General features: G+C 41.2%; 1 protein-coding gene across 1 annotated transcript in view; it reads left to right on the top strand.

Annotated features, from left to right (window-relative positions):
* Positions 1-22,561, top strand: part of ahr1b (aryl hydrocarbon receptor 1b) — a 35,260-nt gene that overhangs the window by 7,263 nt on the left and 5,436 nt on the right. The window contains exons 3-10 of the mRNA XM_041965871.1: positions 2,418-2,533; positions 6,366-6,455; positions 8,426-8,552; positions 10,177-10,313; positions 13,910-14,115; positions 14,235-14,344; positions 16,673-16,814; positions 16,900-18,403. Coding sequence (XP_041821805.1) covers positions 2,418-2,533; positions 6,366-6,455; positions 8,426-8,552; positions 10,177-10,313; positions 13,910-14,115; positions 14,235-14,344; positions 16,673-16,814; positions 16,900-18,403 — 2,432 coding nt within the window. The remainder of the gene's footprint in view (positions 1-2,417; positions 2,534-6,365; positions 6,456-8,425; positions 8,553-10,176; positions 10,314-13,909; positions 14,116-14,234; positions 14,345-16,672; positions 16,815-16,899; positions 18,404-22,561) is intronic.

Genomic DNA, 22,561 nt, shown 5'->3' with positions numbered 1-22,561 from the left:
TCCTATTTTCCCATGTTTTTGTGTTCCTGTATTAAACGAGAGCCAGCAGCCAAGAAACAGACTTCAATGTAATCCCTCCAGGTCTTTGCACACTGTCAATGTACGTCCACTAAAAGTGTTGATTTTTACCACAGGCTCAGATTGTTATTCTAAATGTCTGACAACATTATGGAAAAGATCCCTACAGAGATACCTTTTTGTTTAAGAGTAAGATCCTTTTTGTTTGAACACGAACAGCCGTTCCATCTTCCAGTCACAGAAACAGCAATTTTATCATCGTAAAACACACTTTATTCAAACTCAACAGAAACAAAATAAGACTCAACAAAACCTTTGTGTTTTATCTCTCACTGTACCAACAATCACAATCACAGGGCAGACATCAGTGAGAAAAGCAGCATGTAGAGCCAGAAAATTTACACATCTAATCTCGGGATTTATTTTCACCAACATTATGACCAGAGAGATTTAAATACTTCATACTTAAACAGATTTTCATGATAAAAATAAAACAGTAATTACTGGACAATAGAAACTCTGGTTTTGTAACGCCTGTCCAGCATGCTGTACATTCAGTGCAGCTGCTGCGTTCGTGTTGCTGTTTTTTTCCCCGCAATAAAATATAAATTTTCACAATCAAATGTCAGGACTTTTTTACAAATTGTTTAAATCTTCAAATTTAGAATATTGGCTACTACATATTAACTTAATACATTAACTACAAATTGTGCATCATTTACATTACCCTCGACCCCAGAAAACAACTCGACGACCCAACGGCTGCTTACGGGTAACGCTCAGCATGGATTTGTTGGTTACAGTGTAGGACTGTCATGGAAAAAGCAGGGTGTGTCCCCCATCAACAGTGAGTTTACTGCATCCTTTCGTATTTTAAAGCCTGATTTATACTTCTGCATTAAATCTACGCCACAGAATAACCTGACATGCACCTCCCTAGAAACGTAACTACACATCGCAGCAACACAGTGCAGAAAATGTGGGTGGTCCATTTGACACCAGTTTGTAGTTAGCTTCTAGCTGCTAAAACTTGAATAGTGATTGCCAGTCTCTGAGTAATGTCTATAGGCAAACTGTGTATACACTAAATGGTTGCAGATGATGAATCAAATCGTCAAATGAACCTGCAGACATCCAAAAGTGACTTGATTTCCCTCAATGAAAAAGTAATGTCTGTATACTGCCTCCAAACCACAAATTTATTTCAGCAGATGTGTCTAGCTGTCTGGTAACATTCAAGATTCAAGATTCTTTATTGTCACTGAGCATATAACAATAATCCATGGAAAAAGTAGTTGTAAATAAAAAATATATCTTAAAACATACTAATATAAAGGCAGTATATGTGAAATATACAGTAGAAGGGTACATCATCATCACAACATATACACAGGCTACAAAAATAGCTAAAAAATCTAAACAGATCGACAGTGTCTCCTTCCATTCCATTCTTGTTGTTGATATCAAAAGTTCTAATATTAGTATGACCTGGTGCTGGGTCCATGTCAAGGTTTGTGTTTGGTTTCTGTCCCATGTAATTACCTCTGGAGCTAGCGGACACAAAGGCATTATTGATCCCTGTGGGGAATTTGGGTCGCGATGAGAAGAAGTGGTTGAACCTTCAGCCTCTGCATTGTCTGCATCACTCAGGGACTTCCTCTTCCATTAACGTCTCCACTGCTGCTTCAGAAAAGCTCTTTGTTTTCTTCAGGCTCCACTCACTCAAACAGACTTTATCCTCAGGGTCAAAGGCACAGTACTGGCCTCTGTGTTTTTGTCTTCAGGGTCAGAGGTCACAGAAATCTTTCAGTCACAATAATTGTCAATAAACAGAAAACACATTTAAAATCCTGTAGTTTTATCTGTCTGTATGTGTATTTGCAGGTTAATGAAGTGAAACAGTATTTGTCAAAACCCATCTCTCTTTCTTTTTTTCTGTGTCACCAGTGTTCTGTCAGTCGTCCTGATTTCATCTTTAGTTTTTTCCGTCTGTCTTGCCTTTCCAACAGACATTGTCCTCCCTCCTCCTCCCTTCTTCGTTGGTGTTACTCCCTCCATATTGTTTGCCTGAAACCCTGTCTCTGTCTCTCTCTGTAAAGGTGTTACTGCCTCTGGTTTTCTTCTTGTAACCCGCCCTCTCTCAATTTGTTTTCATTCCTTTTCACATCACCTCTTTGGCTGGACTGTAAAAGTTGCCAAATGATGATAAATAAAATAATGACATTTTCTTGCCTGGATATTAGGGGCCTTAGTGCCTCAGACTGAAGAATAATCAACTAATCAATTAATCATTGCAGTTCTAGTTTGCACATTGGTCTTTGTGTTTGATTAACAGTCCAAAATTAAGGAGTGATTTTTTTATACAATAACTTTAATCCTCTCTTTTTCTCTTTCTGCAGTGGCGTTGAAGAACCAGCTGTCCAATGGCATGAACAAGAGCAGCGCTTACAGTGACAACAGCAAAACGTCAGGATCTGTGGATGGATGCATGCCTGAGGGAGAACTGCTGCTGCAGGTTGGTGAGCAGCGAGCCACTATGTTGCTGTCAAAGTTTCAGTCTTGCTGATGTGTTTTATTTTCTGCTGTGTTTTAACCACGGCTGATGCTGTTGAAACGTATTTGTATTTTCATTCTGATAACTTGTGAAGGAAATAGCAGGACACCATGCAATATGGATGTGGGAAGAGTTTAGAGTTAATGAACATGGCTTGGCTAAACAGATGTAAACAGATGTATTTACACTTTAGAAACATCTGGATACAGTTTGTGTTGAGTGGTTTGATCACTGTCCTTCCTCAATACATCTTGGACATGTTTATATCTGGATTTATATGTGATAAAGGCACAGTCAAGTAGCTGTCATCCAACCACTGACGACCCCCCTGGTTCTGAGGCTCTGAGTTGGTATGTGGCTTTTTTTCCATCCATCATGCAGAGAATCTGCACACAACAACTGTTTGAGGTCAGCTGAAACCTTATGATGGAGGAGAGGCTGCTCTGCACAGCAGGACAACAGGAGAAATGGCTTGTTTTCTTGGACTTACAGCAGGGAAAATTCTGCATTTGAAAAGAGAGAGCCTGGTTTAAGCTGACCACTGTGGTCAGTTGTTTTTCACTCTAACAAAAGCTCCATCGCACACTATTTTCAAAAGTCAAATTATTGACAGGGTATTGGATGTTTGTATGTGTGATCACTCTCCTCGGTAGCTTCATTAAAGAAGACAACTCCTCCTTCCAAGTATAACTGTAAAGCAATTTACCACACACAGATGAACCAACTCCTAATAATTGCATAATGGTAGTGGATGGACACAAGCATTCATTCATATTTTCTTTGGCTGATTTTCTCTAAATTCAGTTAAAATTTGCGATGCATTTGAATAGAAAGACAACAAGTTAGAGACATCATGGAGCATTTAGCAGCCCAAGAGACACATACTTCCCTCTGGAGATGGTGGAGACCAAAACAGAGCTAAAGGAGAGTGTGATTGGACTTATCATGTGGATACAAGCACGACTCCAAATGAATTACCATGTTGCTCCATAACTGCTGGAAGTGTAAATAAAGTCAGCAATAGCAGGTTTAATGAAGTTTAGCCAAACACACTGTTTCTGAAACCAGTTGTTTTGTGTGATGCAGCTGTTTATATGGGCCTCAAACAATGGCAGTCTGGACAATGTAAATAACACAGTTCGTCAGAAACGCGCAGAGCCACCGTCATCATTAAAACTATTCAGATTGGACAAGGATTGAGCCATGCACTGTGGGTGGAGACATCAGTTGTTGAACACAGAGACACAACCAGAAGTTGAATTTATTGATCAATGTATTGATCCCAGAGGAGTAAATGGGTCACTGCAGCTGTGAAGAATCAAGGGTGTGTCGGTGTGGAGGGCTGCAGCCTCCTGTCTTCAGCTGCTGTTTTCCATTACAGACACTGACCCATGAATTATACAGAGCCGGTGAACACATCTATTATTGAAGTGAGGGGGGTTTGGATGAGGGATGTGTGTGTCTTGGTGAAAATCAACTAAAAGCAGTATTCTTAGATGTTTGACAGTATATCGCCAAATCCTAAACACACTCTTCTCATGCCTTCTTATTGTCCACTTTTTGGCCAGTGAGTTGCTGTGTGTGTGTGTGTGTGTGTGTGTGTGTGTGTGTGTGTGTGTAGGACCTGTGATAAAGAGGACAGTCAAGTCAAATTTATTTTTAAGCACTTGATTACAAGGACTGTCAGGTCGAGCTCAGAGTAAACGAAGAGGATAAACATGTCCAGCTGATCTGGACAAGTCAAAATGTTTTGGGGAAATGCTTCTTCTGTGGTAAATACTGAGACAGGAACAGAGAGAGTTTTCCTGTGTTTCCTGGCAGTGGTTGCCGTCATTGGCTTGTCATCTGACAGAGACAACAAACATTACTGCTCTCTCTCTCCCCCTCTATCTTTCTCTCTGTCATACACACACACGCACACTAATATACACTCCCTCTGTCTCAGGAGAGTGAGAGGTTGACCAAACACGAAAGAGAGAGAGAGATGTGTTTTCTGCAGACAGATGAAGCTACAGTAAATATTTATACACAGTGCCTGTATGCCACTCCACTCTGCATACTGTATGTGTGTGTAGCATGTGTTTGTATGTGTGTGTTGGACAGTGCTGGGTGTGGTCAGCTTACATCTTTGATCCAGAACAAACTGATCATGGATTCTGCTTAACATTTCCAGTCCTGGTTTTTAATTCATAAATATTCTGATAAAACGAGATGAGAACATTAGAATTGCATGATGTGTGAAAATGAACAGAAAAGCATTTTGATAACATTTTTAGTTGAGCTTCACTTGTTTTGAGTGGTTGCTTGCTTTGAGAAATGACAAACACCGAACTTTCATTAAATTGACTCTTCTGTTTGTCAAAACAACAGTGAAAAATGTCCCTCCTAAGTTCCTAAAGCCCAAAATGACGTCTTCAGATGTCTTGTTTTGTTTAACTAACAGACCAAAAGCCAAAGATATTCAGTTTCCACTAACATAAAATGACAAAAAGAAGCAAATCCTCATATTAGAGAAGCTAAAAGCAAATATGTCCATCAGTTTTGATTCAAAATGTTAATTTAGTTCTCAAAATTATACTTAATCAATTGTTTCAGGACTGCTAAAAACATACAAACATATCAGAGTAATTTGGGTTGCAATGATAGTTACTGCAACATTCCTTTTGGAAACATGCCCATAAATACATGAGACACTTCTTGAAAAAATAATAAAAATTAATGCTGCCTTTGACAAGTAATTTCTGACATGTAGGGTGATATCTCACTATTTTATTATAAGGTGCTTTTTCCTGATCCCAAGATTTTTTTATCGCCTGACCCTACCCTCTTACCTCCAAAATGTCAATTATTCAACAGCGAAGAGAAGCTGTCTTGTTTAAAGCCTGTTAGTAATGCATTTTTGACATCATATATGGATTTTAAAAGAGGTTCAAAAGCAAATGTGAAGTTTTGACCCAACAGCAGAGCGTATTAGTTCATGTATCTGTTTAGATAAAGCCTGTATGCCTTGGGAGGTCATCATCATCTTTATCATCATCATCATCATCAGTGAGGTGTAGGCGGATGCTGGCAGGATGCCGTTGTGACTCTTTGCAGTGTCGGGACACAGTGTCATCACCTCCTCACCGAACCCTGAGGCTCGAGGAGGGAGAGGAGGAGCGATGATGGAGGTGTTAGTCATCCAGTAGTGACCTCCTTCTCCTCCCTCCTCCTCCTCCTCCATGACTTCTCTGTGAACTGACGTCAACTCAGCTCTAGCCTCTCCTCCTCGTCTTCCTCTCTTTCTGCCCGGGGGAGAAATACCATCCCTGTTTTCCTTTAGTTTTCTTTGTCTTTCATCCTCTGTTATCATCCAGTCCCATATCTTCTGAGATTTCTAATGTAACGATGCAATAATTTCAAAACAGGCACTGGATGTGTCATTTTCACCTTTGTCTTGTAAAATGTTTTGTTGCTAACTGACATTTGGGTTTCAGTATGAAAAACTGTCTTCAGTGCATCTGTTGTACATATGTTGTTATGTTTGGTTGGGATGCACAATACTGGATTTTTGCAGATATCTGATATGCCAGTTTCCAACTCATTTTGACTGCATGCCAATGCCACTTCTGATATATGCACACTTTTTTTCCACCTAATTGCAGAGAACACAAGAGTCTCTCATAGTGGAATTAACATATCATGATGCCTGCTGTTATTGTGATGGTCCGCTGGCACTTTCAGTGACCAACATGCAGTATAAACGCGCTAATAATTATTCTTAACATTAAAACTGTGTTTTTTCTCTCGGCAGGCCCTGAATGGCTTCGTCCTTGTGGTGACAGCTGAGGGAATCATCTTCTTCTGCTCTCACACCATCCAGGATTACCTTGGCTTCCATCAGGTAAAACCTCCAATAAATTCCAGTACAGTTGTTAAACATGTTGCTTATCTCAACCCTCAAGAAAAATTAACATGTCCAAAAACAGATTTCCAAAACACGTTCCAATAAAAAGGCAACTTCTGGGTCAAATGACCTGTTTTATAACACGTGTTTGGTTTACAGTTGGTTAATGTGAAGCAAAAAAAAAAAGATGTGTTTAATTTTCCTCACTTTTGTTGTCATGTAAATAACATCTCATCTTTTTTTGATAAATTTTTGTATTGTGTGTGTATTTTCTAAGATTACCAGGGTGCAACATAAAGTGATGTATATAGTCTCACTCCAACACTAGTAAGGCTGTTAGCCACTGGGGGGGACTACAAAGAGACAAGAGGTGGATTTTACGAGTACAATGAGGTTCATGGCAAGTGGCCCTAAAGAGCAGCAAGTGAAGGTGTTGTCCTGAGTGCTCCGAGAGTTGAAACAAACACACATATGGAGCGAGAGGTTTAATCCAGTTGGCTTCACAACAGAGCGCTGCTGCCTTCAGTCTAATCTCATTTTGGAGGATGTGATTATCAAATTATCCAAAGTCTGTCTGTCTGACGCATACTCACATATACACACACACCTTCTAAATGCAGACTATAAACACACACACACACTTTATCACAGTGCACAACCACACATCTTGGCCCCCTTCCATATGCACTGGTCAGGGTGTAAACACCACCTCTCACCCCTCATTTCCCTGTCCACCTGAGGCACGTCACCATTCATTTACCAAACAAGCCCAAATCTGTGGTGAAGCTGCTGTCTCTGCTCACGTGAAGTGTTTGAAAACACCACACAGAGTGTCACTCAAACATTGGGTGTCAACAGCTGTTGGAACACCCATGAAATAAGACACAGCTAAGAAACAAGCAGGAAAAGTAAAAAATGTGCCAAAAAGAGGAGTGAAAGAAGGAAAATTTGTGGAGACACATGATGTTTTTGTCGTTTCTCTCACCACTAGGACCAAGAAAGATTCATAAACCAAAACAAAATCAGCATGCAAAAACATTCCATGTAAAACCAGACTACTAACAGTCAAGTAACAAATAGAATGATGAAAGACATCAGAGTCATGAAAGACGTCAGGTAATAAAGTTTTAAACTCTCCTGGCAGAATGAAGGAATACCATTTTCAGGTAATTAGTCAGCCAATTTAAGGTGCACAGGACTTGAAATGAGTTCTGTCAAAATGACTGCATACATATAGGGGACATCTAAGGTTAAGTAGCTGTTGTGTCATGTTACCTATGTTGCAAGATTTGAGAAAGGAAATAGGACATCCATCCAACTGATTAACAGGATTACCTGAAGTAATGGCTGCATTGTACTACGCTGCAGTAAGCACACCCCTGTCCCTACTGGCATGTTTCCTTGCCTTTCCACTGCTATCTTAGCACAACCGATGCTTTAAGAGTTAATAACCTGGCTGCATAATTCCCAAACACAGTTAATGAGAAAAGTAACTCCCCGTCCTATTTTGCTGTTTGAAAAGTATTTCACGTAACACTTCTGCCTGTCAAAATTCCTTTTTGGTGACCTGAGTTTGACCCCGCCCACACTGGGAGGGTGGTTCCAATCTGGTCCTCAGCCAGGTCATGCTGGGTCTGGACAACTGATATCAGGGTCACAGCAGGTCTTTGGCTTTGTTTCAGCTATTTGAATTAAATGTTTAGCAACACTTGATTTCTTTTGGCTCCACTTCAAGGCAAACGGAATCAAACACACCCCTCAGGGTACCTGCTGACAGTAACTGCTTCAATGAAACATTTACTTTAACTCATGTAGTCTCATACTCTTTACAACTCTATTTTTCTAAAACAGGTCAGATTCTTTTCTCATTTTCTCAAAAATATGTTTTCAAAAAGTCATTTCAGCTCCTTGATCATACTGTAAATCCATGTAAACTGATTCACACTTAAACTGAGTTTCCCTGTCAGACCGACGTGATGCACCAGAGTGTATTTGAGTTGATCCACACTGAAGACCAGCAGGAGTTCAGGAGCAACCTGCACTGGGCCCTCAACCCCCCTTCCGGCCTTGGACCCCCCACAGATCCCTCAACAGGTCTGTCAACTGAAGACACACCCAGTTCAATTCAGCGATATCTCCATGCTGTTTCTGTGATGTGCTGGTGCAAGAGGAATATACACAATGTTTTCTCCTTCTGTATATTGCACGTTAATCCCCATTAATTAGTGGCAGGATAAGCCTACCACTAAGCTCATCCATCAGTTTTCTCCTTTCACTGTCGGCGAGTGTTGTTACCCTCTCACGAATGTTGGCTGAATTAATTGCAAAACCTTTTCCAATTGCTTGTTGTAGTGGGTCGATTATTTTTCTAAAGCGACCGCATCTAGAGTACTTTGCCTTGTGCCAGGTCTTTTTTGCGGTGTCAGTAGAAGACTTCCGGATGATGTCTTTGGATATGCCTCTGCAAATTCCCCCCATGGTTGCCCGCTATTTCGGCTCCACATCCCTCAATGTTGCATTTCGATTTGTTTGTTGATGGGTCAAAGGAAAAATGTTGGCGATTTGGAATTTTCAGTATGTCTTTCATCTACACAAACAGAAAAAGTGCCACAAATGAAAGATAATTCGTTTAGTGTGTTACCAAGACTAGCTAGTCAGGCCCTATGCATTCGGCAAACAGAGGTTAACGTCATTTAGCCTAATGTTCGCGAGCCGATTATTAACATGGACAAATATATTGATATCGTGTTTGAAATGGACGTGTTAAATAACAACTAGACTGCAATATTTACCTCTTATTTAAGATGTGGAGACGTGATAGTAGTCCACCTCTCTCTCCATTCAGTCAGCGAACGTCTCGTGAATGTCACACACAAAACATGCGCAGGAGAAGATTTACTTGTTTAATTTGTAGGCTACAGAAACTATGAGGAACGAAATAAAACCCGTATTAATCAGTTACCATTATTTTTAATAATGCTGTTTCCGGTTTCGTTTCAGTTCCATGTAAAATACAAAAAGTTTCCGGTTTTCGTTTTCATTCCTTGAACCAGTTCAAAGGCCTGCTTTTCACTATACCATATACCTGAGTATTAGTATTGTAACATTAGAGTTTAATTAAATTGAACTGTCAATAACTCACTGGTGTTTCCTCGAATCAGTGTAGAACTTGGTACACATGATCAGGACATGACACTAACATCACAGTCCTGCATTACGAATGTACAAATCCATGAGACAGATGATTCTGTACTGATAAATAGATGTTGTGGAAGTTGTGGACAGTTTTTTTTGCCCTTCTGTATCTGATCTGAGGTCAGAGAAGAGGTGAGATGAGTTGACCTTTAACTAAAGCCTCCTGAGAGGTGTTCTAAATCTTACAGCACACACACACAAACACACACACATGCACTTTCAATGACACAGTGTACACACAGAAACACAACACAGCGGTGGATGCATCAACAACTAAAACAAAGTCACACAGTTGCCTTCTCCAGCACACACACACACACACACACACACACTCCTACTGTACATACAAACATGCACTTGTCATCTTGCATTAGGTAAGGGTCAGCAGTTGAAAATACACAAAAACTGTACAAACATACAGTGCAGTTTGTTTTAAAAAGCTGACGTTTTACACACAGTTCTATGCCGTATGTTTTATTTAAATCATAATAAATAAAAATAACATGATATTTAACATACTCAGATGGAGAGCCAGTGTCGACTTCTTCCTGCCTGGTGAGCTACAATCCTGACCAGCTTCCACCTGAAAACTCATCCTTCCTAGAAAGAGGCTTTATCTGCCGCTTCCGCTGTTTGTTGGACAACTCCTCTGGCTTCTTGGTAAGACCATCATTTCAGTTCCTTGCAACTTTATTTATCTGTGTAAGAGCAATTCGCCATACACATCAACTACGCACACAATGGTTTAGAAGTAAGAAACTTGTTCATAAGAAACACATAATTTGCCTTCTAATAAGTGTGAGGAAGTTTTGGGGAGTGTAATGTAACTTTAGAGACAGTATTGGTAGCACTTTCCCAGTCAAATAAACTGATAAAACTTATCCATATTTAAGGTTTGTGGTGTTTTCAGACCTGTTGATGCAGCTGGCAGTATGGCGTGCCACCTCAGAGCCCCTCAGGGATCAGAAGCTGCCATCTACTCCCGTAATCCGCCTTAAGAGAGCTTCGGGGTCGTGGGGAAAAGGGCTTTAATCCTCCCACTGCTCAGAGGAGACGAGAGCAGAGGGGGAACTTGCTTAGTCAGAGTTGGTAGCTCCAGACCAGCCACTGCTACTTCCACTAAGACAATTAGCTGCAGATGGAGAAAAACATGCTGTGGTTCAGTGGCAGAACAAACTCCCAAAAGCTGCTGGGAAAACTGGGGCAGGCTTCCCCATGAGCAAGGCACTTCAAGAGCCATACCCATTGTTCTGCAACTTGTTAGTTCTGAAACTACTGGGCAATTAACAGAAAATGAATTGTCATTTATCACGCAAAAATGCAAAACGTTTTTTTCAGCGTCTCATTCATGAGAATTTAATGCTTTTATTTGTTTTCTGTTGTTATAGATTTAACATTCTTGGGTTTTTGACTGTTGGTCAGAGAAAACACGACATTTGGAGATATTCTCCTGGGTGCTGGCAAAATTTTCTGACATCGTACAGGCTCAATCACAAGAATAACAGACAGACTAATCAATAGTTACCATCAATTTTTTGATTTCAGATAGCCATTTTGTTTTCAACTCATCTCAGTCTTCTGCGAAAATCAACCAGCAGAAACGATGTTGCTAAATCCTTATCACATGTTTCCAACCGAACCCCGCCCAGTCCAAACCAAGAAGAACAGTAAAATGAGAAATCTCTTGAGATGAAAACTGTTCCACCTTTGGCAGAAAAAGAGCATTCATAGAGGACATTATCACTCAGAGTCATAAGTTAATTGAGAAAAACAGTTTTCAGGGCCTTTAAGCTAAAATAATCATTTGCAGAAAACATTTTGTGGATTTTATTTCTTGTTAAAGTTTTATTATTATTGTTTCGTAATGTGGTTGAGTGCAGGGACTGACCTCTTTTTCAGTAAAAGAAAGTCAGCGCTGCTCCTTCAGTGCCTTTTTTGCCTGAAATCTCAAGCCAATCTGTTAGGGATTCATTGTCTTGCTCAAGGACACTCCAGCAGAGCTTATGAAGGCCTTCGAACCCACATCTTTCTGTCCTCCCTCCCAGCATGTTTGCGTGAGCAGTAAGCCAGGTCTCTGCTTCTGTCTACCGTTCGCTATGGCTTTGTTTTTCATAATCCCTCCTGCTATTCAGGGCTAGATTCCTGACATCACGGCTGCAGGCCTTTAAACCCACCAAGGTCAATTAACCAGAGCTAACAGAGGAGGTGGGGGTCCTCACACGAGATGCTATAGGGTAAGAGGAGGACAGCAGACAGGAGAAAGCATTTTCAGGTTGTTGTATGTTTTAGAGTTTGCAAAACCTCCCGTCCCAAAAACTGAAATTTCACTCAGTCTTTGTAAGGAGACCTTTTCCATGTAGATGTAGGTTACATTTAGATGAGAAGCATGGAGTAAGGAATTCTTGAATGACTTGAATGAGTTTTCTTGCAGCTAGTTGTAGCTCAACAATTAGCTTCAACGTTTACCTGTCTTTAAGTCAACACATTTGGTTCCAACAGTTAGTTTGGCCTCCTCTAATGCCTCTCTGCCTTAAGGATGAAAAGTAATGTGTTACTCAGAAGACCTAAAGGCTTTGCCGTAATGTTGCATGTGTGCCTTGAGTGTTTTACTGGTTGCTCGGTGGGAAAGACTGGCAATGGTGGTAATGGGTATTTGAATGAATTTTTATGACCTGGTCTTTGTTTTTTTAGCTTGAGTAGTTGAGTGGCCATGATATTAAGTCAATGCTGCCCATCAAGCCAATGGGCAGTTTAACATGAGCGCATACAATGCAGATGTAAAGCCAGGTCAAGCTGCCAAGTATCTGCCCTTTGCTTGTGTGAGAATAGAAGTTAAAGGCAGCTTAAAGGTGCATTATATCAGTATGGTAGTGGTAGGAAATATCTCCATGACTTCATGGAAAATTTCATGCCAATCCAGACAACATTGCTAAGGAAAGCTTGGCTTGATAGTGACCCTTGGGTTCACAAAATCGTTAGGCTTTGTCAGCTTGAAACTATCCGTTTACATTGCAAATCAGTTTCAAACCCAGATCTCCCAAGTCACAATCACAGACAACTTTACTGTCTTGCCAAAATCACAGAGGTCTGGAAGGAGTTCAAGCACAGGAATTGGCTGAAAAAGATGAGGCGCTCTTTAAAAGATACTGAAGATGGCCAACCAAAGATTTGTGCGTATACAAACACACAGCCAATAGAGATGCACGGATTGATTGGTCATGACCACAGCCCACTGGCTGTCAGCATGATTGACCATGACTGGTAACTGCCGAGTCACTGACAAGGTGTGTTGTTACATAAATCTGTTTCACCTGTTTTCTTTTGGAAAATCAAACATGTTAGATAACGTGGGTAGTACTGCAATTCCGTTTTATTTGTGCTCAAAAGCTCTGTCCGGCAGCCTGGAGCACTTTGTTTTGAGAGTGAGAGAAGGTCCTGTAAACTAGTGCAGACTTGGGGAAAATGTAAAAGTTATTTAATAGTCTGTGTTTTACTACGAACAAAGAATTTAATTTTTCCATTAAAGGAAAGTTACAAAAAGGTTTGTGTGTGCTGTCAATTATTATCCTTAGAAGTAGAGAAAATCGGAATCGGAATTAACCAGTTACGATACTGCCTCAGGACTTCTAAGGTCTGGCTACCTCAGTTCTTTCTTTTAATGTTGTTTTCCTCAGCTCACATAAGTCTATATGAAGCAGAACCTATGCAAAATTCCAGACAAACCTGCTCATGAACAGATGGACAGGTCGCATAGCAAATTACTTATTTCCTGTTGTGTAAAACTTTAATTTACAGGCCACATGCATGAGTCATACATTAATGCCAATTGTGATTTGTCTAACAAGAGTGATTTACTTAGCCTCAACAGTGATACTTTCTCCTAAACTAATTTAACACAGAAACCCCACAATGAAGTACCAGTCACTTAAATACTGTTACTGTTAAATAGTGCACAGTGATTCACGTGACCAGAGGGAGCATAGCTGGAGGGTTTCCAGTAAGAGACACCCAGTGTGTTTACGATGTACTGAAGTGGTATTGCTCTCGACATTACCCAACAGCATAAATAAAACTAATGTTGCTTGACAGGGAGAAAGGAACAGCACTCGCTCGTCTGCTGTGGAAGTTTGATGCAATAGTTTCAGAGGAAAACGAATAAGAAGCAGAGAAAAGGAAAAAGAAAAATATTCACAGCTTTCTCTTTTTATCTTATTTGTCATTGATTGATATTAAACCTGTATGTGCTCTCTGCACAGGCGTTGAATATCCAGGGTCGACTCAAGTTCCTCCACGGTCAGAGCCGTCAGCAGTGCGACAGCGAAGGGAGTACCCCGCCTCAACTCGCCCTGTTCGCCATTGCCACACCCCTCCAGCCTCCAGCCATCCTGGAAATCAGAACAAGGAACATGATCTTCAGAACCAAGCACAAGCTCGACTTCACACCCATGGCCTGCGACGCAAAGTACGTTCTGTCAAAACCTCACACTTACAACAAGTTGTTTTCAGAATGTATTTGTTTATTTGGCACAGTCCGTGTGTGGTTGAGTTTGTAATTCTTATGTGTATCTGCTGGATTTTTAGGGGTAAAATAGTTTTGGGCTACACCGAGGCGGAGCTGAGAGTTCGGGGATCGGGTTACCAGTTCATTCACGCTGCCGACATGCTGTACTGTGCCGAAAATCATGTCCGAAGTAAGTCGCAGCTGCTCGCAGTCTACACGATTTACATCACAGTTGACTTCATAGTTAGTGAAGCACAACTAGACTGAAAGGTCAATGGTGCAAATCACCGCAATATTTTCACTGGAATGAAAATATTGGGATAGATTGAGAATGAACACAAATCTCCTTTGACAATCCCTGCTAAGGTGCTGTTGGGCAAGGCAGCAGAGCTTCTTCAAAGACCCAAAGGGATCTTCTGGGTGTCTTCTTGTTTGGAATAAATGAAGATGAAAAACATTTTTCAGCAAATGCAGTCAGATTAACAAATATGAAATGGCATAAAAATAGTTTTCAATACATTCTTTCTTTTTTTAAGTTTATTTATGTTTCATATTCATTTGTTTGTTTATTTGCACCAATTTTGTTATGAAGACACAAACGTAGGTAGGGTTGTAATAAGTAATCCTCTTCCCGTCACTCCTTGAATTAATGCTGACCACGCCCACACAGTATAACAGCGTAGCATGAAACATCAATGAGTAGTCTATTTCAGGCAAACAGGGAACTTGCAGGCCTGCTCACAGAACAATGGCTTATTTATTGGCTTTTCTTCACTTCACCAAAGCTTTCCAGCTATCGCAGATCTGTATATACCCAGAGTTAATGTCTATTGAACCCTGTCTCATGTTTGGCTCAACATTACATTTGTAACACATGCAACAAACAAACAAACGCTCTGTGTGTGTGTCTGCTGTTGACGGAGGAAATCTCCGAGCGAGAGTCAAGTGTCCTACTTAGCTCGTGTACCGGATGACCCTGTTAGTCGTAACCATGGCGCCCTCAACGCACTGCTACCAGACACGCTCACACACACAAAGACACATACTGTATGCATGTAGTCATGCATACAATAACAGAAACACATGCATATGCATTTGGAAACATACAGCACAGAGATACAAACATGTTCAGCACGCTCTAATGCATGCACAGATGGGAAGGCAACTGAATCCACATAATATTGACATATTGCTGATGAACATAATGAGCAGAGATGAAATGTTTATAATACTATTCATAAGACTACTAATAACAATTATTACAACAGCAACCATAAATTGTGAACACAATTGATGGCAGTTGCCTTATTAGACTGAAGGCAAGAAGGAACATGTTTTTTTATATTACCTATATTTACATCACTCAACTATACATTAATAATTCTGTGCTCCAGTCTGCACAATACATATGCATATTTACTCATATATTCAGAAATAAAAACAATCCATACACAGTATTCAATTATCCACCAGCCAGGATTTATGCAGGGTCAGAAAAGCTGGGAATACAGACATTTGCTCCTGTAATCCCTCAGATTATTAGTATAGTAAAACAAAATAGAGTCACAGATCTCACATTTTATCATTTGACACTTTTGGTTCTGCTGAAAGTGATGCAGTTTGACGACAGTTTCAGGGATAATGAACAAGCTTGGCTGTTAAATAATGTTCAAGGTCTCAAAATCTCTGAGCTACACTGTTGTTGCTCCTTCAGGACAGGATAAGAGTTTGTCCACAGACATAAATATTGCAGTTCCTTCCAAAGGTCAGCAGCTTGTGGCTTTTACTGCTAAAAATATACAGCGCTGACTGTGAAACTGCACCAATCCCAAAACATTTTGAGGGGAAACATGGACAAGGTGATGTAGATTGTAGGTTAGAATTATGGATTTCTCAAATCTGTGCACTTGTTGGTGTTTTACAAGTAATTTTCTGAAATGTTTCCATTTTACATAAAGAATGGCAAGTATTTTTCTCTAGAGGCAGGGCCTCTAAATTGTTTTAAAGGTTTTATTTTATTTTATTTTGGTTTTCACAGCTTCTTAGAGCGCAGTCAGACTGTTTTCATTGAGGCCTCTGCATTGCACCGAAACACACGTTAACTTCTTGTGGTTAGTCTAAGACACAATGTTTTATGCTGCTGTATTCCACTGTTTTGCAACTAAGAATGTGCTTCACTGTGAAGCTTGTTTAGAAACTAGACAGCACAGACACATGACCCGCACCACATTTACACACAACAACAGACACAACACTGAGCCATGGAGAGGAAGGACTGGGGGCAGGGGGATGTGATGTTGTATGCATCTGTCATGGGCTGCTTAAGTGTGTGCAAACAGGACTTGTAACACGTGCATGTAGCCAAAGTGAACATCAGCATGTAGCCTCCATCACAGCCGCACGCCTGGCTGAGCAAATGCAGTGTGAGTGTGTGCACACTGTGGGGCGGACTAACCCTAACCCTAATGTAAACAGCAGTGACACAGAGCCTCTAATGTCTTGTCCGGTGTGATTCCAGTGATAAAGACGGGAGAGAGCGGCCTCACCGTCTTCAGGCTGCTCACCAAGGACAACCGGTGGAAGTGGGTCCAGGCAAACGCCAGGCTCGTCTATAAGAATGGCAAACCTGACTACATTATTGCCACCCAGAGGCCCCTGGTGTAAGTGGATGACCTTTCAGCCTGATTTTTGAGCTTTAACTGGATATATCATTTAGTTTCTTCTCTGTAACATGTATTCCCACAGGGATGAGGAAGGGGGGGAACACCTGAGGAAGCGATCAATGCACCTTCCTTTCACATTTGCGACCGGAGAGGCCATGCTCTACCAAATCGGTTATCCACTGCATGGCTTCCCAGATTCCTTCCAGGGCAAAGCCAAAGGCAGCAAGCCCAAGAAGGGCAAACTGAACAAGAGCTCAGATTCCTCAGATGACCTGGACCCAAAGTCCCTGCTGGGAGCGGTGATGAGCCAGGATGAGTCTGTGTATGTCTGCCAGCCAGACACAGAGCCCAAGATGTCCTACCACAGCAGCCTTTTTAGCGAGCAGCAAGGTGACAGCAGTTATAGTGGCTTGCTAAGTGGTGACAGCTGGCACGTTGTGTCTAATGCGGAGACAGGGAGATGTGATAGAAAAACACCTAGTTATGACCCACTGCTGGCCACTTTGGACTCTCTGTCCTTGGATGGAGAGGAAACCTGCTCCAATAGTGAGCTCTTTAGTGCCCTGGAGAACCTGGGTCTAAACGCTGAAGACCTGGAGCTCCTGCTGCTGGATGAGAGGATGATCCAGGTTGAGCTGGACCCCAACCACATCCCAACACTGAATGACCTCCTCACCAACAACGAAATCCTCTCCTACATCCATGACTCACTGGAAATTGGGACTGAGGCGGAGGAACAAGGAGACAGAGGTGGGATTAGAGATTTGAGTCCACCAAACCCAGACTCAGCTCAAAGCGTCACTCAGCAGCCACAGGTGTGCCTCACACCTGCTGTCCCTCCAGCTCTCCCCAGCAGCAGGCAGCCCATCACCCAGCTGTCACAACAGATGCAGCGCCACATCAGTGCAGGTGAACTGGTGAAAGCTCAGCCTGTCACCCAGTCAGGAGCATTGGACACCAAAATTTTAGCTGGGATTCCTGACGGTCACTGGGTGGTAGCTTCAGAGAACCACCATCACCCCAACAATCACGCACATCATCACCCACATACTGTACTCAAAACCTCACAGTTGAACAGTCAACATAAACACCTTAACTCACCGCTGGAATTGAGTCAACAGTGGCAGCCCCAGCAGGACCATTTCTCAGTCCACCTCCAATCCCATCAACAGGCAAGCAGCCAGAGCTCTTTGGCTGGCTTCCAGAATCAACTTGGACTGACAAACGGATCTTACATTCCAAATGGACACGCAGCCTTTCCACGCAAAGTGGAGGTTAGCCACATGGGTTACAGCATTTCCAGCACACCACGTCCAGGTAGCACAGTGCTGAATGGCATGACCACACCAGGAGCATGTCACCACCAGACTTCGGTGGCCACCACACAGCCCTACCAGCTGCAGGGGCACCAGAAACACCAGCAGCAGCAGATGTTGCAGCAGACTCAGGTCCCACCATCTTGTTTGCCCCAGTGTCCCACCCAGAGCCATTCACTCGAGTTTGGGCAGTTACTGGGTCTGTCCCAGCCGCCATCATTAGAGGCCTACAGCTTGTTCAACACGACACAAGACTCCACTCACAGCAAGGTAAGACATCAAGGAAATGGGGTTACATGATGCAAATAGGAACTGATTGTTGAATGATCATTACTACTACAGACTTTTTGAAATCTGGGTTGTAAATTATTTTACTATTTAGATAATTGGACAAAATGTAATAATTTGTTTTGCACAATAATACAAGACCAAACACTGGCTGTTAGTACAATAACTGCCTTCCTATTTGCATCTGATTGTTAGTATGACCAAAAAGCATTAATTCCCCAGAAAACTTAGCAAGCAATTATTAAGAAAAGTCAACTGATGTGCTTCATCAGGTCTGTGCGGAAGTGGTTTGATGATATCTGATTGACACAAGCAAAGACCATCACAATCAGAATCAGAATCAGAAGCGTTTATTGTCATTACACAAGTGCAACGAAATCGCTAGTAGATTTTGATTCCGATGTTGATGCGCAATGAAACGTGACATCAAACCAGTGAGAAGAGCTCACAGAAAAACACAGTTCAGAGATCTGCCCTGTGAAATATTGACAGATGGCAGAAAGGAGGGATGAAGAAGCTGATGTAGCAAATATATTTTCAGGCTGATTAACTGACTCATAAAAATATTCTAAGGAAACATTTAGCCAACTTCCTTCTGTCATCAGGCATGCGTAGCTATTAAATCTTGACATCAGAGAGTTGAATCCGGGCCGACAATGATTTGTGTATTTTTCATTAAACACAGATGTTAGAGGGTAATGTCCTATTTATATGTCATTCCCACATTATCCTCGTCCCATGAAAACAGTGCTTATGCTATGTCCATGAGAAGGTGAGTAATGCTTTCCCCTCCCTTAACAGTTGTCCTGATAATGAATCCCTCCGACCTTCTGGCTCATGGCTGGCCTGTTCTATCTTCCCTTGTTCCTTCTTACCATCTCATAATGACAAAAGCTGCTCGCTCTCCTTAAAACTGTTTGATCTGGGAGTCACATTCTTGATTCTCGCCCACTGACGAGGCCTGAAGTCTGTGTTGCCCTCAAATATCAGTGAACATCAACAAACGGAGGGCTGCAGAGTCTACAACCCCAACCCTTCAGCCCTGCGCTGTTCTCTTTCACTGTCATGAAAATGGATTTTTTTCCGAGTCAGCACCCAGAGGCCCCAGGCTGGCATGGAGCTCAGTGTAAACTGTGATGATGCGACCAGACATGCCATGTAAATAAGACAAGGGGGAGATGGGTCGGAGCAGCACAGTGTGAGAATAGAGTCAACCAGAATCTATTGCAGTAGAGTCTGTGTAAGGAGAAGTTCTGTAGGCAGTTTGTTTTAGCTGAGCCGTGTGTGTATAGGTAAATTACAGTGTGTGCTTGTACACTGGGAAAAAATAACCTTTACGACCACTTAAAAATGGGCTTACTTTTCCCTAATCTGAACTCCTCCGTCAAATTTGATTCTTGTTCAACCGCATTCACCCAGTCTCTTTTCAACGTGTTGTATGCTTATTAATTTCAACAGAATATAAATAGAACCGACCTGATACATGTTTAATTGATGATTCAGTACATGTCACAGTTTGTTTTAGAAGCCGACTGAATTAGTCTGCGCCTATTTTGGTCAGTGATTAATCACAGAAGTGATTTTTTCCTGGTTTAAGATCCTGACATGTAAATATTTGCATTTTTGGACTGTTGATCGGACAAAGTAATCAATTTGAATCTGTCAGTGTGGCCTTTGGGAAGTTGTAATGGACATTTGTTTACCATTTTCTGATTTTTTTGTGGACCAAATGATTAATCAAGAAAATAGTCAACAGAAAAATCAATCAAAATTAATTAAATCAAAATTATCATTAGTTGCTGCCTGAATGAAATCTGGATTAAAAAGAACAATATAAGAATGTCTGCTATTTAAGTCATTGTGCAAAAGTTATTGTAGGGATCTTGATGCACTGTTGGAACTCAGTTTGAACTCAGATCCCAATAACAGTACATGGGTTGGTTAATGAGACTGTATAATGTTCAGGGGAAGCAGAATTCAAGTCCAACAAAAACTTTTTCCAGGAATGACAGATCAGGGAGGACTGATGAATGTCATCTTATCAACACTGATCAGTTGGAGTACAAAGAGGCATGCAGCTGGAGGTCTAGAGAAATTCCCATCGTAAAACATAACGAGGTAAAGAGACCTCACCAATTAACGCAGCTGAATCTAAGTTTGAAGCAGGATTTAAATCAGGAATGTCTCAGGAGCTCGCACAAATGGCTCCTGTGGTTTACTGTCCTGCTCGAGCAGAACAAGGCTGCATTGTTAGCTTTGCTGTAAATGTAGGTCTAACAAAGACCAGTCATCCTGTTGGTTAAACAAGCAAGAGACCAGCATGATAAAGCTTAAGTTATAGAAAAGGTCTGTTGTAGTTTAAATCTCCTCACCTTTGCTCTGTTTGGATTTGTTTCACTAGTTTAAATGGTAGTCTGTGTTGAGCATGTGGTACCGTTACTGTATTTGTATTTAATGAACTAAACTTGAATGAAAATGGACAAATGATCACCTTCAGCCTACAGAGAATGATTCCTGTAACATATTTATGATGTATTGCACATTGTATGAAGTCAAGATTATGATTTGTCCAATAGTAATCAAATGGGCTTTCTAATTTCTGCATCTTTCATCATCACTTGATTCTCCTCCATCTACTTTTTTTTTTTACTTTTTTATTTAAGTGTTTTCAGCATTTTACAGAACACTGAACAAGACATTTCCTGACACATTACACACACATCACATCACAAAGACAAGTGGTAGACGCATGCAGCAGAACCAGCTGCCACAGAAACAAATGAAAAACCAGGTAGTCAATAAAAATGTATAAACAAGTGACAATAATGGAGAGAAAGAGAGAGATTTCAGTCTCATTTCACTCCATTCATTCAACCCCCAGATATCTTGAAACGCGAGACCATCTTCGAACAAAAGTGTCCACCTTCAGCTGCAGACTGGCCGTCATTCTTTCCATCAAATTTACATTTCTCAGTCTCTGGGTCCATTGTCCTATAGTTGGAGGCTTTACGTCTCTCCTCCGTCTGTTTTTCAGTGTTATTTTTCCACAGTGTTCTGTTTTTTCAAGCATGAAGAGCATTGCTGGTATTTAAAGTGAAAAACAAACTCATAGAATAACAAAGGAGATATAATGAATATAAGAGAACAGTTTGGCAGAGGAAAGAAAAGCAAAGAGGCAGTAGTGAGAAAGAATACTGTAATGAATAGAATAAGGTCGGGATGGTCATCCCAGGAGATGGCCTGACCCCGGCAGGCATCCATTCATCCCCGCCCCATTCAGCCTCCACTGTTATTCTTCAGGGTCAGTGACTGTCGCTGAAAGAAAAATACTGGCAGGCTGGCCAGTCAAGCATGAACGGTGCTGACCTACAATTTGACTGTCATCATTACCTAATGCTGTGAACGCAGGATGAAGGGGGAGGCAGGCAATGCAGCGAGTCTATTCTCAGCTCAGAGAGAAGCAGGGCTCTATGGTACTTTGATTTACTGTCATTTAAAAAAAAAAAACTATGTGAACAAAATATACTGTCATCTGTATAAAGGTGCAGCAAGGGGGAAATTTGTTGCCTGTAAAAGACTGATCATACTCCCGAAGAAAGGACAACATATGATGGAAATATTCACTATGAATACACAATCATCAGATGTGTTTATCATAAGTACAAATGATATATGAAAGTACACTATAATCAGGAAAGAAATAACAGAGTTATTCTATAGTAGAGATATACTCAATGTACAGCTAGATATACAGCTAACATAAGACAAAACATCAGAACATCTGAATACAATCCATCTGGGTTTGCTCACATAGAAGGGCATATATGACTGTGTAGACGGATAAAACCAGTATATCAATAAAAAAAATAACAAAAAACATGGACAGTCAAAAGGAGATGTTATTATAGTGGAATTGGCACCTCAAACTGTAATATTGACAGCCAGTGATCCTGAAAACCTCTCTAACAACATACAGGACTGAGGCAGAAACCAATAGAAAGTGATGCAGCCAGGAAACAGAACAGAAAGGTATTTGAGTCAGTGACTGTGTGACTGAGCAAGTAAAGAAAGACACTGACTCTTTAAACATGACTAATTACTCACAGACACTTTGCATGAGTAATGCTATCCAGTGTCGGG

The sequence above is a fragment of the Chelmon rostratus genome, chromosome 24 (genome assembly GCF_017976325.1).
Source record: "Chelmon rostratus isolate fCheRos1 chromosome 24, fCheRos1.pri, whole genome shotgun sequence".
NCBI lineage: Eukaryota > Metazoa > Chordata > Actinopteri > Chaetodontiformes > Chaetodontidae > Chelmon > Chelmon rostratus.
This window is presented reverse-complemented; position numbering and strand designations above follow the sequence as displayed.